At 34.0% G+C, this 16524-nt stretch overlaps 2 protein-coding genes across 5 annotated transcripts; one reads left to right on the top strand and one right to left on the bottom strand.

Annotated features, from left to right (window-relative positions):
* Window positions 1-2455: 2455 nt before the first annotated feature.
* Window positions 2456-6942, top strand: LOC133789127 (uncharacterized). Of its 3 annotated transcripts, none has more exons than XM_062226860.1 (10): window positions 2456-2588; window positions 3218-3447; window positions 3545-3749; window positions 3878-3968; window positions 4051-4196; window positions 5178-5421; window positions 5507-5611; window positions 5690-5872; window positions 5958-6162; window positions 6265-6942. In XM_062226860.1, exons 2-10 carry the CDS (start codon window positions 3225-3227, stop codon window positions 6750-6752), a joined length of 1890 nt encoding a protein of 629 aa, XP_062082844.1. In that variant the 5' UTR covers window positions 2456-2588; window positions 3218-3224; the 3' UTR covers window positions 6753-6942. The 3 variants fall into 3 exon arrangements, with proteins under 3 accessions (XP_062082844.1, XP_062082843.1, XP_062082845.1); XM_062226859.1 differs by having other exon boundaries at window positions 2491-2584; XM_062226861.1 differs by lacking the exon at window positions 2456-2588 and adding an exon at window positions 2874-3055.
* LOC133789128 (uncharacterized) lies at window positions 6194-11594 on the bottom strand. Of its 2 annotated transcripts, XM_062226863.1 has the most exons (3): window positions 11437-11594; window positions 8172-9686; window positions 6194-6745 (listed from the first exon to the last, which is right to left on the bottom strand). In XM_062226863.1, exon 2 carries the CDS (start codon window positions 9658-9660, stop codon window positions 8194-8196), a length of 1467 nt encoding a protein of 488 aa, XP_062082847.1. In that variant the 5' UTR covers window positions 9661-9686; window positions 11437-11594; the 3' UTR covers window positions 6194-6745; window positions 8172-8193. The 2 variants fall into 2 exon arrangements, with proteins under 2 accessions (XP_062082847.1, XP_062082846.1); XM_062226862.1 differs by lacking the exon at window positions 6194-6745 and having other exon boundaries at window positions 7994-9686.
* Window positions 11595-16524: the final 4930 nt, after the last annotated feature.

Below are 16524 nucleotides of genomic sequence, written 5' to 3' on the forward strand. Positions count from 1 at the left end.
AATTAGTTACATATAATTATATTTTTTTTAAAATTAATTAATAAAAAAATAAAATGAATAAAAATTAAATTAAATGAGAAAATAAAATTAATGTTTTGAAGAGATTTTAGAATGCTACATAATATATATATATAGATTATATTTCAAAATTATTGAAAATAATTTCTCAAATACACGTTCAACTTTTTATTTATTTACATATATATATATATATAATTAACAAGCTACGTGCCTCAATTGACTAGTATTTATAGATGTATCTTTGTTGCTAATTAGAAATATTTAACAAAATGTATCTTCCCAAAATACGTTTATAAGTCGTGTCGTTTGATACTTTACAGCCCATTAATATATTATGCCACAAATTTTTAAATTTTTTTTTCAATAAATATATTTATATATTATTTAATATTAATACTTAAGATAATGGTACAGTTGGATCCATTTTGAGATGTCTTTAGTACAATACATTATTTATGTAAAGAGTTCATAAATTAAGAGAATAGAAATTGTCTCGGCGGCTGTTGTAATCTGTGTCCCAATTTATTAATTTAAAAAAAATATATTATTATAGTCGACAAGATGAGGTTTTTAATGAAATCAATGTGAATGAAATCATTATTGAGATATAAAGGTCAACATATTACATATCTTATTTTATTCCTCGTGATTTTATATTTCAACTTTTATTTTTTTCCTGTCATTCAACATTCAATCTCTCTCAATTTTGAATTGTATTATATCTCAATATGTGAAAATGATTTTTTTTGTAAGTGATTTTATATTCTGGCATACTTTTAATAATTTTTTGTAAAATAAATTTTATTTAAAATTTAATAAATTGTCTAAATTTTTCGACTGATTTTTTGATTTTTTTTATTACCGGTCTAAATATTCGACTAGCTGTCTAAATTATGAGAGACTATTTTACAAAAAAATTATTAAAACTAAATTAGGGTGCAAAATAACTTTAAAAATAAGTTATATAAGTATTTATAATAAAAGGAATATAATTTGAAAAATTAACTTAATTCCCACTAGGGTCAAAAGATCATATCCATAATGGGAGAACTTTTAATACCATTTCAACTTATCTTATCAATTTCTTAAAAAATTATTAAAATTAAGACATCACGTTTTTTTTAAATAAATAAATAATTTTCTTTTGGTTTTTAAAATATCTTATCTGTAAAACAATTTACAAGACAACAAAATGTTTAAAAATATATAAAAGTTAAGTATTATTATTTTTTATAATTCAATTAAAACCTTAAACTAAGTTAATCCAAAAATTAATTCTCCATTTCATTAATCTTCCCTTTTTTAAAAAGATTAAACTCAACTCTTTTACCTCTGGAAGTGTTTTTTTTTTTGGCCCCTTCCAATAAAAACCAGTAAGATAATATCCTTATCCTATTAGTTAAATAAGATCATTTTAGTGAAAAGACATCATAATAATAAAAAAATAAAAATAAAAACATGGGGAGGACGGTAGCCTCTTCATTTGACCGAATTCAAACTAATATAAATATTATATATATATATATATTTATAGAAATTTTACAACAGGGCAAGCCTTTTGTCCCACTGATAAGGACGTTTTCATTTTATAACTCAGTTTTTTTTTTTTTTTTTTTATATAATGGTGTATTATATAGTTATATTAGACATCTATCTATTTTTTTTTTGTAAGAAATTCCGATAAATTTACGGTGTCAAAAAATATTTCAAAATAATTTTTTTATGCGAGTATAAAATAGACTTAAAAATAATAAGAATTATGAGGCTCTATCTAAAAATCAATTGGTGATTAGTAGAGTTACACATGTTCTTATTAATGGTTCAATATTCTTACACTTATTCCATGTGAGACACAATAGTCTAATATCCCCTTAAGATAGATAGTGGTGATTTTTCGCTCATCAATCTTGAATCACCTGATTACAAGTGACCTGTTTTTTTTTTCAGCTAGCTTATTTTTTTGGATCTCAAGTGTCTTTTCGCATAATGCGGATCTCAGATCTCATGTGGCTTGACTCACTCTTTTTTGGATTGGTGTGGATCGAATGCCCACTAGGAAATTGACTTTTGATAACATGACAAGAATTATTAAGCTCCATCTAAAATCTAATTAGTGATTAGTGGAGTTACACATATTCTTATTAATGATTAAATATTTTCGGTATATAAAAAGATTACAATTTAAATTTTTATACGATTGTATACAATATAATTATTTAGAATCTCCGCTCTATTCGTCTCATATATAAATATTAATCTATTTTTGTTTTTTTTTTCTTGAGGGTATAATCTATTTTTGTTCAGTCTAATATAATGCAAGCACGATTTAATTTGATGCGACAGCTAGGCCACTATATCCAAAATATCCAAACTACAAGTCCATTTTAGATCCATTACACCAACCTTCTTTCACCTCAATTAATAATAAATAAACTAAAGAACAGCGTAGAGGATCACATTTCAATTTTCAAAGAAGAACTTCTATAAATTCTGCTTCCACCCATAAACTTTCTCACAAGTTGCAACTTCACATTTTTTTGAAGAAAAGAAGTCATTTTTAGTAGTAGGTATGCTAGTTCTTTATTTAATTTTTTTTTTGTGCTCTGTAGTTCCTAGTACTGATGCCTTTTTTTCTATGTGCAACTTGGTTAATGCAATCATTGGAAATGAAGTAATGTTTTTTTTTTTCTTTCATTTTGGATCAAATGAACCCAACAGTTAATTCAGTTATTTACTTCAAGCCAAAACATATATCATATCATATCGCATGTATGGAGTCCAAAGTTTTCATCTTTATTATTCCTTTTTGTCTAATTCTGTGTTTCTTGACATGGGATTTTGTTTTTTCTTCCCTTTCCTTGATGGGATTTGAGTATTTTTCTTTCTAGAACTTGCCATTAGAAACTTACACTATTTTGTTAATTTTTGTATTCTGCTAGAACAGTAGTTATTCTTTTCTTGAGACAGTTTGAGATATGGCTTTTTATGCTTTTCTTCAATTTGTAACTTTCTGATAAACCCAGATTCCAAAAAAGTGAGTATATCACAATTTCAATGGTATTGCTTCCAAAAGTTGTGAATCATTGTTCACTTTTCTTTCTCCTATAAATTCACAAAGATAATGTTTTTGCTTCAGCACTTGCTTTGAACTGGTTTCTTAGTATCACTTGTCTAAGTCTGTTTTTTGTGTTTTTAGTCAGAAAATGGCAAGGATTCCCAACTTTGTGGTGGGATTTCTTCTCTTGATTCTTTGGACAGCCATAGCAGAGGCATCAGATAGTTACAAGTATAAAGACCCAAAACAGCCGATAAATGTTCGAATAAATGACTTACTGAGTCGGATGACTGTGGAGGAAAAGATTGGGCAAATGACACAAATCGACCGCACTGTTGCTTCCAATGAGGTCATGAAGAAGTACTTTATTGGTAAAACAACACTATCTTTGTTCTCTTTTCACCATTACTAAACTAAAACTATGGTCAACAGAATTTTTTAAAGCAAACTGTACTCTATTTCTTGCAGGTAGTGTATTAAGTGGAGGAGGAAGTGTTCCTGCTAAGAAGGCTTCACCAGAGACTTGGATTGACATGGTGAATGATTTTCAAAAGGGATCTCTATCGACCCGTCTTGGGATTCCAATGATTTATGGAATTGATGCTGTTCATGGCCACAACAATGTCTACAAAGCCACAATATTCCCCCACAATGTTGGTTTGGGTGCTACCAGGTAAAGCATACATGTTCTAACCAAACATTTTGATAATCTCACAACTTGAAATACTCATATGTCATAATGTTTCAAGAGTTTTGCTTCATTCGTAATCTGTTATTTATGTTGAAACTTTGTTAAATCAGAGACCCTGAACTTGTTAAGAGGATTGGAGCAGCAACAGCTCTTGAAGTTAGAGCTACAGGCATCCAATATGTTTTTGCACCTTGCATAGCGGTAACCGAGTTGAATTATATAAAAGTTTTTTTGCTGATAGTAAGATTAAGTTTTAGCCTACTAACTTATTATGTTTGTACAGGTTTGTAGGGATCCAAGATGGGGTCGTTGTTTCGAAAGTTACAGTGAAGATCCCATGATTGTCAGGGCAATGACTGAGATTATACCTGGTTTACAAGGCGATGTGCCCGCAAACGGAAAGAAGGGTGTTCCTTATGTTGCTGGACAGTAAGAACATTCAAAAACCTTTGTATTTTAACACATTCCAACTATGATCTCTTAAATTTAAGCTAAAACAGAACTTGAACTTTGTGTACAGCCATTGTTTAAATTCATAGAAAGGTGGTCTAAAAGTTTAGCCTTTTGGAATTTAAGTATGTTCATCAGTCATTGTTTGATCCAAACTCTAAAATATGTCATAGATTATATAATATGTATATTTTCTAGTGTCGGTTTTGGACCTTATAAAATACTTTAGTAAAAAAAATACTGCAAGCTGTAATGGTTGACTGCAGTTTGGTTGGTCTAGTTATTTGTTTCTTCTACATTTATGATTAGATATGAGTGAAGATTTTTCAAAGTTTAGGACATTATTGCTTTGATGTGGTCCTTGTGAAAATAATAGATAGAGCTCATGGTTGGTATAGAGACAACGTATGCAAATGGGGTCTTTTAATCTAGAAGGGACAAAGACCCCAATCTTTTAAAATTTGGTCTAAAGCTTTTAAAGTTCTTTTTTTTTTTTTTTTCATACTGTGTATACGGTCCTTAAACTAGTTCTCATGCATTTTCTTTTCCTTTTGCCTATTACAATAAAGGTTATTTGCAAGAGACAATAGAGTAGGCATTATTTTATCCTCCTTCCTTTATCTTTGTTTTGTATATATATATATATATTGTTTTGGTGTGGGATTGGAATAGTTTATATACAAAACACACACGGTTGTTCAATGTCCATTAAATTAATGGATTAAAACTCTTGTAAGACAGAATGGTGAATTCAGAATATATCCTTGGATAGAAAATGTGATAAAAAAGGTCTACTAGTGATATTTAATTTTTTTTTATTTCAAAATTAATGGTCACCTTAAATAAAAAATAAAAAACAATTAGCATTTTTTTTTCTTATTACTAATAACAAAAAGTGATTTACCTTTACATACTTCTCTAAAAATGTTAAGCGAATGCTCACTAATCTCTGTTTCACAGAAAAAATGTTGCAGCTTGTGCAAAGCATTATGTGGGTGATGGTGGAACAACTAAAGGCATCAATGAGAATAACACTATGATAAACAGACATGGATTGCTTAGCATTCACATGGCAGGTTACTACAACTCTATCATCAAGGGTGTTTCAACTGTTATGATTTCGTACTCGAGCTGGAACGGGAAAAAGATGCACGCCAATCAAGAACTCATCACCGGTTTCCTCAAGAACACTCTTCGGTTCAGGGTAAGAACACTATTCAACCGTGTTTGTTGGCCTTAAAAAGACTAGGAACTCTAAATGTTTGGTTTACAATGGTGTCTTGTCTCAGGGTTTTGTCATCTCAGATTGGCAAGGTATTGACAGGATTACCACACCAGAGCATGCTAACTACACTTACTCAATTAATGCAGGAATTACTGCTGGCATTGACATGGTAGCTCTACTTCCTTACGTTTGGATTTGAAATCTTTCTTAGCTTTAGTTCTTACACTTGTTTGGACATGTCTTACAGATCATGGTTCCATACAACTACACCGAATTCATCGACGGTTTAACATACCAGGTGAAAAATAAGTTTATCCCAATGAGCAGAATTGATGATGCAGTAAAGAGAATTTTGAGAGTTAAGTTTCAAATGGGTTTGTTCGAGTATCCATTAGCTGATCAAAGCCTTGTTCACGAGCTTGGTAGTCAGGTTAGTTAAACAAAAACTAGACACCAAATGTTGATGAAATCTGGAGATTTTGTTACTCTAAACTAACACCTTTACAATGCTGCAGGCGCATAGGGAGTTGGCTAGGGAGGCTGTGAGAAAATCTCTAGTGTTGTTAAAGAATGGTGAATCTGCAGAAAAGCCATTGTTACCGCTTCCAAAGAAGTCGGCGAAGATTTTGATTGCAGGCACTCATGCAGACAATTTGGGTTACCAATGTGGTGGTTGGACTATTGAATGGCAAGGTGTTACTGGCAACAATGTCACAGAAGGTACATTGGAACATAAATTTTGAACATAGGGAAGATTAATTAGTATGCTATTATTCATCAAAAACAATTAACGCTTAACAAAAACCTTTGTACTTAAAACAGGTACCACTATCCTCACTGCCATAAAAAAGACAGTTGATCCAACAACTAAAGTTGTGTACAAGGAAAAGCCAGACACCGGCTTTGTCAAATCAAATGGATTCAATTATGCCATTGTTGTGGTGGGAGAAACTCCATATGCAGAGACATTTGGTGACAGTTTGAACTTGACAATTCCTCAACCTGGTCCAAGCATCATAACAAACGTGTGTGGGGCTATAAAATGTGTTGTTGTTGTTATCTCTGGGCGCCCTGTTGTTATTCAACCCTATGTTTCATCCATAGATGCTCTTGTTGCTGCTTGGCTCCCTGGAACTGAAGGCCAAGGTGTTGCTGATGTCTTATTCGGCGATTATGGTTTCACCGGAAAGCTTTCCCGGACATGGTTCAAGACTGTTGATCAACTCCCCATGAACATCGGAGATTATCATTATGATCCACTCTTCCCACTTGGATTTGGCCTCACTACAAAGCCAACTAAGACCTATTAAGAGAGAGAGAGAGTTATTCATTCTTGAGAGTTAGCACACCATATTTATCATAGTTCAATGGAAGAAGAGTCAATTGACACCTTATTGGTGATTGTTGAGAATGTAATAAAGTTGGTGCCTGAGAAATAATTTTGTTCATGTAGGGAACAATTTCTGATTAATAGGGAAAATATGTCAAATTTATAAATCACTTCTTGTCTTGGTCTGTTTAATCATTTATGACTTATCAAAATGGTTGTTTCAAAATTTTATTTGGAAAAGATTATGAGCTCAAATATATAGATCACTTGCTTTTAATTTGAGAGAAATGGATCTATTGGTGAGATGAAAAGAAGTCATTTTTTTTTCCTTTTTCCACTCAACTTAATTAAAAACCCCAAATTTTATAGTACAATGTACCAAAACACCAAATATATTACACAGCTTGAACTAAATCCATATGTCTATTTGCAGATAATTGTAAATATATTACAAGTAGAAGTCTTTTGCTTTGATATCTCAGAAGTCATTCACTGTAATGGCAATTTATATTCAAATGTGCTATCACAATGCTAACAAGGGAAAATCAGCCTTTGACAATTTGAGTTTGGGAGGCCCTCCCCTGAGAGTGAGATTGTATGAGCCAAACCTTTATGGAAAAGCACAGTTCCTTCTTTGCCTGAAAAGATACAAAGAAGGCACCCTTTCCAGGTTCTGTCCCTGGGTTGTTGTGTTTTATGTAAACCAAAAGAAAAATGAAAAGATCATCTGTTTGAGTGGCATTTCATTTCAATGTTATGGTCTAAGTTGTTCAAGGAGTTCAGTCTTTCTTGGTGATATAAAGGGTGATAGACTTGTTTTAATATGGAAAGTAGAAGTTTTGGCTAAATTCCTTTCTCAGATCTAGTTAGGGATTAGAAAGTTTTTCTGTGATCTTTAGTTGATTTTTGTCTTTTCCTACCTATCTGTATTTGAAGTGTGTACTGCCTTACTGTGAGATTCATGTTTCCAATTCTAACTTGCAAACATGAACCTAACACTTTGTATGTCTTTCTTAAGATCAATACAAAGTTTTGATTCTTTTTTTAAAAAAAATAATAATAATAAATAAAGAGGGGACGTTTCAGCATTTTTTTTATGTGAATACTAATTTAGACCTGATTAACTCAAGAAAATATATATATATATATTATGGTATTTAGCCCAATTTTCCTTTATATTCCATAAATATTAAAATGTAAATGTGTGGATCTCCCATTGGGTACAAAGAAACAATCCAAAACATTCAAACATTAGAAGCATGATAGTTGAGAAGAGTTTTATTCATTACAACAAGTGAGATACCTTATTCATATAAAGTAAAGAGTTGTATGAAATAACATAAGTTACAAAGCATAAAAAGTTATATTTAAAAACATCAACCATGAAAAGGAACCATACCAGTTGTATCCACTTCTACATTTCAGGATTTCTCAACAAGATCAGGATTTGCAGGTTCAGCTTCCTTCATCTGTGTCAGTATGCCAGCCTTCTGTTCAAGGAGAGCTTCTATTTTCTCATTAATCTTCTCTAACTTACTGTTTAGCTTGCCAGCATCCTTTGCTTTGCCCTTCCCATCAAGTTTTCTTTTCTTATCGCCGTTCTCCTTTTCTTTCTTTTCTTTGCCGTCCTTCTTACTTTTACTCGACTCGTCCTTAGATTGTTCCACATCTTCATTTATTTCAACATCCCGAGACTTAACATCACTTACAGGCTTCCCCTCCACTTCATCTTTCTGTTTTTTCTTCTCTTCCTTTCCTTCCTTTCCTTTCTTTTCTTTCTTGTTCTTTTCTTCTTTCTCATCTTCCTTTCCTTTCTTTTCTTTCTTCTTCTTCTTTCCTTCTTTCCCAGCTTCCTTGTCCTTATCTTCTTTGTGTGTTTTCTCATTTTTATCACCATCTTTAGTCTCCGACGCTTTGGCACTTACTTCTATATCAACATCCCTAGAGGTAACTACAACATCTTGTTCATTTTCTTCTTTCTTTTTCTTCTTCTCCTCATCTTTCTTCTTTCCCGTCTTCCCTTCTTTTTGATCATGCTCATCATTTTTCTCCTCTTTCACTCCATCACTTTTCTTCTTTTCTTTTTTATCTTTACTCTTCTTATCCACTTTCTCTTTGCTTTCATCATGTGTTCCCTTTGCCTCATTCGTTACGTGCTTGCTGTCCTTTTTCTTACCGTCTTTTTTCTTTTCTTCACCATCTTCTTTTCTCTCCTCATTCACTACTTCCCCATGCCCCTCCTCTTCTTTCTTATCTTTCTTCTTCTTTTCTTTCTCACCAGTACTTTCTTTTCCCTTACCCTCTCCATCCTTGTCCTTCTTTTTTGTGTCTTTATTCTTCACCTTCTTCTTGTCTTCTTTCTCATCATCCTTTTCTTCTTTTTTCTTCAATTGTTTATTTTCCTCTTCATCTTTGTTTTCTACTGATTTTTCATCATTTTCCTTCTTCCCTTTCTTGTCTTTCTTCTTTTTCTTTGTCTCTTCTTCTTCATCGTCTTCAGCATTCGTATCATCTTTTTTCTTTTCCTTCTCATCTTTCTCCTTCCCTTTGTCGTCTTTTTTTTCTTTCAGATCTTCAGTGGTCTCTTTGTCATCTTTCTTTTTTTTCTTCACTTTCTCTTTTCCCTTTTCCTCTTTCTCTTTCTTCTTTGGCTTCTCCTTTTCATCTTGTTCTTTCTTCTTTGGCTTCTCCTCATCATCATTTTCATGTTTATCCTCTTTTTCTTTCTTATATTTTGGCTTGACTTTCTCCACTGACTTAGTCTTCAATTCAGCTTCAATCTCACTCTTCTCATCTGATTCTATATCTATATCCTTGGTCTTGATATTGACATATACTTTTTCCTCTTTCTCTGCTTTCTCTCCGATAAATTCAGATCTTTCTGCCATTTCTAGACTAGCTCCAGAGATGCAAACTATAAAAACAATGTGAAAGCATAATAAGTAAACCAAATAGCTAAAAGTAAGCTTTTATCGGTATAACAAGTTTGTCAATTGCAAAACTATATAAATATGCTTTAGAAATTTTGAAATCCCATCAACAATTCTCTTTTGGTTTAGTAATTTTCCTTTACAAATGTGAAAATGAAAAATATAGGACTTCTAGTTTTAGTATGTAGAAGACAGAATAATGCAACAATACAAAACAACCAGAATAAAATTATACCTGTAACATGAAAATATGGAAATTGATAAACGAAAGTGACAGTTTTATGGTTTAATCTTCGTGTGAGCGCAATGGGATTATTGATATTAGTAAAACAAAAACAGAGAATGTCGAACACATCAAGTTGAGGGACAAATTTTTTATTTTATGTAAATGCAATTGATGAGATTGTGGTGATAGTTGGTTAGAAAGTACATTTAAATGGCTATTTTAATATAGGAAGTTGCTGAACTTGCAGAGCATTACAACGATACGGACTCGGTATGAAAACTTGGCAAGTGCTGATGGTTAGACTCTAACTAAATAGTGTCAAAAAGCAAAAGCATGATCAAACGATGCACGATCTAGAAATTTAAAAGGACACCAAATAAACAAAACACAGATTGAGAATTACTAGTCTCAAATACTAGTGCAATACATTTCTTACACTTAGTAGCAACTAAAAATAAGGTAGCTAATGTTCTTACTAGAAAAATGCCTATATATGTTTCCTGTTTTTTCCTTTACAGCATAATTATGTAGCAGAGCAAACATAATCCCCCAAACTAAAACATTCAACAATGCTTGTAAATTTGTAAATGTGAAAGTTGATCAACCAAAGGGACAGTTATATATCGTTTAACCCTCTACTTTCAATCACAAAAAATATAAACAGGGAATATTAGACTTTAAACACATGAACTCGTCTTGATGTCTATTTAATAATAGCTAGCTTCTGAGATATGAAAGCATTACAATACAATGACTCGGTCAGAATCCAGAAAATGAAAACTTGAGAAGTGGGGTAATAGATTCCATTGTACCAATTAAATAGTGTGTCAAAGTACAGATATAGAACACACTCCATTCAAGGTTTTCAATGTAACCCACACTCCAAGTATAAAAAGGAAAAACTTTTGAGAAAAAGAGGGAAAAATCACTCCTTAAAGAAAACATCTTTGAGAAAGAATAAAAAAAACAAAGGAATTTTGGGATTTTCATTATTAACAAAACGACCCAGCATATGAATCACAAATATGAAGTACATAAAAGTCCCTTGAATCTCTCTCCTTGGAAATGCAAAACAGTTTGCCCAGTTGAGAAAGTTTTGATGATACACTACTTACAATATAATCAAGAATTATGTCCCAAAACCCACTAGCATAAACAAATAATTCACTGAAGAAAACACACACTGCACACAACACAAGGATCTGAATTATGAAAAATTAGCATGATCCAAACAGAGGTGCTAGGAAAAAACACTCATATAATCCTAGGAAAAAAAAAATGAAAGAGAAGAGACCCAGATAATGAAAATCTCTATCCAATCCAAAAAAATAATATAAATCCTAAAACAACAAAAAAGAGAAATGACCCAGATAATGAAAACCTCTCTCCAAGTCAAAATAACGATGTTTATTGCAAATTTGTGTAAAACAACAAAGAAGAGATACTAGATCAAGAGATGTTCTTCCAATTAAAACAAGAACAAAGCTGCAAAAGAAAATGGTTGGTACCTTGTACAGTTCTGATGGTTTGGTGTGTTGAAGTTGATGAGAATGAATGGAGTAGAGAGAGAGAGAGAGAGCTTAAAGCTTGCTGATCATGGAGGTAATTGGTATCGAAAGACTTTGGTAGACTCACTTACCTGCTTCTACAAACATCTTATATAGACTTTGGTAGCTGTCAGCGTTAAGTCTTGACAACGCGTTTCAGCCACGGGGCCCATAATTCTAGTCCAATCTATTCCCTTTAAAGTGTGGGCCCATTCCACGGCCCATTATCCTATCTACTACTCCCTTCTTCAAAGTTGAAAATAGATATTTATTTTGTTTGAGATTTTTACATAAATACTACTAAAATATGCCACAATTTTAGATTTTAAAAAATTGTGTTAGATATTTCAAACTCTTCCAATGGTAAAAAGGAAAAAATCGGGTCTTTCCAGTTGATCCATACAATACAAACACCAATTTTCACTAGTGACAATCTGGAAAATTCTTGTAGTTACTTTGTAAACTATTTTAGTAGCCTATTAGTTATAAACTAAAACATGTATTAAAATTAGTTAAATTTTTCTAACTTATTGTTATTGTTAGTTTTTAAAATGTGATTTATTGTTTTAGTTATATTATGGTAACTTATTATTTTAGTAATTTATTTGTAACTTAGTTTATAATTTAATTTTTGATAGGGTTTATATTCTTTTAAACCCTATGTTTTTTCCCATTATTAGTTTAGACTCGTATTTTGCTTAATCAATTTTTAGACTATTTGTTTATAAAAATGGTAAAAATAACCCCTAGAACTAATTTTGGGCAATAAAAAATTGATTATTCCTAAAATACCCTTGCATTTTATTAGAGAAGTTCCCTCAGTGGTTAGACCAGCTCATTCTGTTACAACCAATTAGCCATGTATTTTGTTATAACAGTTGTATATCAGTTTTGACAGCTGTAAACAGTTGTAACCATTAGCTTCTCTTGTACTTGTAACGCCCTTGATAGCCAAAACCGTTACACTGTGTGTTTATAAAGGTGCAAGACTTGCTAATCAAGTCATTTAATCAAAACGTGTTACCAAAACTATAGTTGAACTAGGGTTAAAAGATTTTGGCCACAAAAGCTGCATTTCTTACAAGTAATCATTTTCTATTTACATGGGATCCCAAAAGTAATAAGTTAAAGACTGATTACAAAAGATCTAAGATTTAAATACAATGATTAGCCACTCTAAGGCAAAATAGACGGTTAAGCATTTTTCGTCCCATTCCACCCATCGGTCGTGGCGGCCGAACAACTGACTATGTACATTCAACCCCACAGCTCTCCATCTCAGGATTGGTCCAACTTGCCTTTGCCTTTACCTGCACCACGTAGCACCCGTGAGCCAAGGCCTAGCAAGAAAACACAATAACAAAGCACAATCAATCAACAGACATTCATATATCTCATACTGCATAAATATGTTAATCAAGTATTCAGCATATCAAGTATATCATTCCATATCAATAATCAATCCACACATGATAACGAGGGTTAACGCCCTTAGACCGCACCCTCTGTTTATCCCACTGACTCCGGCCCGCTTAAACCGAGCTCAATGAATATTAAGCTGTCCTCGGCTACCAGTGGCCGAGCCGCGCCCTGTGCGCAAGTATAACTTATGACACCCTTAGGCTATTTATCACATGTCCCATGGCGTAATACCATCTATGACATTATACAGATATCGGGAGAGCACTTAGTCCCATCACAAACACATAACCGGGTGCAGTTTTCTTACCTTTAGATTTGCTAGCTTTGTTCGAGTTAATCCTCAAGCACGATCCCTCTTGAGCCCTAGTGCACACCTAGTCACAATCATAAATCAGAATCATCACCAAACCTAGCCTCGGGACCAATCCCGAGCCCTCAGGAAGCCCTAATTCCACCAAACGGGGTGGTGGAATCAAACCCCGAATCCCCGGGCAAAAACCCTTGAAAATAACCCAAAAACCCCTTTCTAGAAATAGGGTAGCGCTACAGCGCTCTAAGGAGGGCGCTGCAGCGCTACAAACAGAACCTAAAAACGTCCCAGCCAACATGGCCTAGCGCTACAGCGCCCAGTGACTAGCGCTGTAGCGCTAGTCACAGCACAACACACCCAGCATTTTTCTCCTTCGATTTTCCCCGAGCCAAACCTTACCAAAACTCTTCCAAACTTCAACCAAACACAAAAACAAGCTTATCAACATCATCCACTCATCCCAAACATCCTAACCACAAGAAATTCAAACACATGCACCCCAATCACAAGATTCACCATGGCCAAATTTTAAAGCTCAAAACTCAATAACAACAACAGCTGAAACCCCATAACTTGAATTTGATTTCCTTACCTTTGCTGGATGAACTTAGCCTAGGTTATCCTCCTCACTAGCTTGACCTTCTCCTCCTCAAATCCTCAGCCTCAACTCCCTAGGATTCCCACAGAACTTTACTTAGAAAAACCAGCTCAAAACTAATACAAAAAAACTGAATATAACCTCAAAGTCTTACCTCAAGTGAATGGATTGCTATTGCTAAATCCTATCTAATTCTTCTAGCCAGATCAAAGACCTTAACCTCAAGCTTCTACTCTGACTCTCCCTAAGCTTCTGCCCCAAAAGACCTCAAGAAATGGTGAAGAAAAGCTTGAACCGAGAGAGAGAAAGGTAGACTTCCAATTCCCTTTCCTTCTTTCCTTTTCTTCTTTTCATTCTGTTCTTTCCTTCAGAATTCCATCCCTTTCTACACAATCCACTAAGTATAAAGCCTGATAACATTTATCCTTTATAAACCAAATGACCAATTTGCCCTCCCTTTATTTCTAAGCCTTTTAATCCACCTAGGGGCATTTTGGTCATTTCACCCAATTCCCGCTAATTCCTCGAGTGTCTCTAATATTTACCGCTTACCTCCCGACACCTAATTTATCACAAATTATATTTCTCAATGTCAAAATTGACCCCAATATATTCTCTAAATTCTAGAAATACCCCCAGGCTCACCCCGAGCCGGGTATAAATCTCCGCCGTGACTTTTTGCTAAATTGCTCACTGGGATCGTGTCGAGTCACAGATTACAAATATATATCCGCATAATAATGTGGTCTCGCCAATTTATCACATATATATACAGTTATGCCCTTAATGAGCCAAAATTACGATTATGCCCTTCTAACCTAATCAGGGCCTACATGCATACTAGTACACATAGTCATGCATCACAGATATTCAAATAATCATATATCATGCATTTAATCGTTAAATCACATATAATCCAGTTATGCACGCAAATCAAGACCCTTAAGCCTTATTAGTAAATTTGGGTCGTTACAGTACTATTCTACAATATATATAATATATGAGCTTCAACGTTTCAGAGGTTGAGCTCTTAGTTTTGTCTTTTCCTCTGTGAAAGTTGTTCTTTCATTTTTCTCTATTTACTTCATTTTGTTCACTTCAACTTGGTATCAGATGCCATAGCGTCCGATGGATCCTCCTCCACAAAAAACAATGCTTTCGATGCCACTACTCCAGCGACTAATGCTCCTTCGCTACACGCTGCTCCTCCGAACAATGTTCTTCTGTTCAATCTGAGTCATTTGCTTCCTCTGAAAATTCGTCTTGATCGCATTAATTACTCTTACTGGCGATCCTCGGTGCTTCCTGCTGTTAGAGCTCATGTGCTTGATGGCATTCTTCTTGGTACCGTTCCTCCTCCACCTCCAATGGTGAATGGTACTCCCAATCCTCTTCATGCTTCTTGGCTGACCAATTTCTAATGAGTTGGATGATGAATTCTCTTACCGAACCGATGATTGGCTGCATTACTGACTGTCATTCTTCCCATGAGATCTGGTCTGTGTTTACAAATTTGTTTGCCACTAAGTCCAAAGCAAGACAACTACAACTTCGTGGACTTCTTCAACTCACCAAGAAAGGATCCACTCCTATGGATGATTTCATTCACAAAATGAAGAGCTATGCTGATTCTCTTGCTGCTGCTGGTCACAAGATTTCTGATGATGAGTTGATTATGTACATTCTTGCTGGTCTTGGATCTGAATATGAATCCATCATCGTTAATATTACCTCTCGCTCTGATAGTCTTACTCTTCAGGATGTTCAATACCTGCTTCACATTCACGAACATCGCCTTGAACAACTTGCTACTCATACACTTGATACTGTCCACGCAAACATAGCCACTTTATCACTTGGAGGACGCGGCAATGGTCGTGGTAATGGTCGAGGATACTGAGGTACACCTCATGGTGGCAGAGGCGTCTTTGGTCGCAGTGGTGGTCGATTCAACAAAATTATTTGTCAAGTTTGTGGTAAACTAGGTCACTCGGCTCTCAAATGCTTTCATCGTTTTGATATTCGCATTCAAGGCAATGACTCCACCTCCTCTGGTGTGCAAGCTTCTCAACCTCAAGCTTTTACTACTGCTAATACACATCATCCTGATGGTGCTGGTCATTGGTACCTTGACACTGGTGCTACACATCACATTGCTACTGAGGCTTCCAATCTTGACTCTAAGACTGACTACAAAGGCAAATCTAAAGTAGTTGTTGGTAATGACTCTTTTTCTCCTATTCTTCATATTGGTTCTTCTACCACTTTTTCTTCCAATTGTTCTTCACCTCTTTTGCTCAAAGATATTCTTCATGCTCTTAACATCTCCAAAAATCTTATGAGTATTTCTAAGTTTATACTGATAACAATGTTCTCCTTGAGTTTGATTCTTTGTCTTGTTTTGTTAAGGGCAAGAGGACGAGGCAAGTACTTCTGGAGGATACTCTTAAAGATAGCCTCTATCATCTTGATTTGTCCAAGTCTCCCTGTTCCAGGTCTTCACTTGTGTCTACTAAAGATTCTTCTGCTCGTGTCTCATCTGGTTGTACACCATCTGTTTTGTCTTATACTGTTAATAATATGAGTGATGTAAATAAAGTCAAAGAAGTGTCACTTTGGCACCAACGACTTGGTCATCCATCCAAGTCAAATTTATCTCAAGTTTTAAAAACTGTACATCCTACTTTGAAATGTAATAAAGATCATTTTTGTGATGCTT

Source organism: Humulus lupulus, chromosome 7 (assembly GCF_963169125.1).
Source record: "Humulus lupulus chromosome 7, drHumLupu1.1, whole genome shotgun sequence".
In the NCBI taxonomy this organism is placed as follows: Eukaryota; Viridiplantae; Streptophyta; class Magnoliopsida; order Rosales; family Cannabaceae; genus Humulus; species Humulus lupulus.

Bases quoted from the DNA above. Each gene is read 5' to 3' on its own strand.
- LOC133789127 (XM_062226860.1), top strand. From the start codon at position 3,225: ATGGCAAGGATTCCCAACTTTGTGGTGGGATTTCTTCTCTTGATTCTT. The intron at 5,873-5,957 runs GTTAGTTAAACA...ACAATGCTGCAG, and splicing joins TTCACGAGCTTGGTAGTCAG to GCGCATAGGGAGTTGGCTAG. The intron at 6,163-6,264 runs GTACATTGGAAC...TACTTAAAACAG, and splicing joins TGGCAACAATGTCACAGAAG to GTACCACTATCCTCACTGCC.
- LOC133789128 (XM_062226863.1), bottom strand. From the start codon at position 9,660: ATGGCAGAAAGATCTGAATTTATCGGAGAGAAAGCAGAGAAAGAGGAA.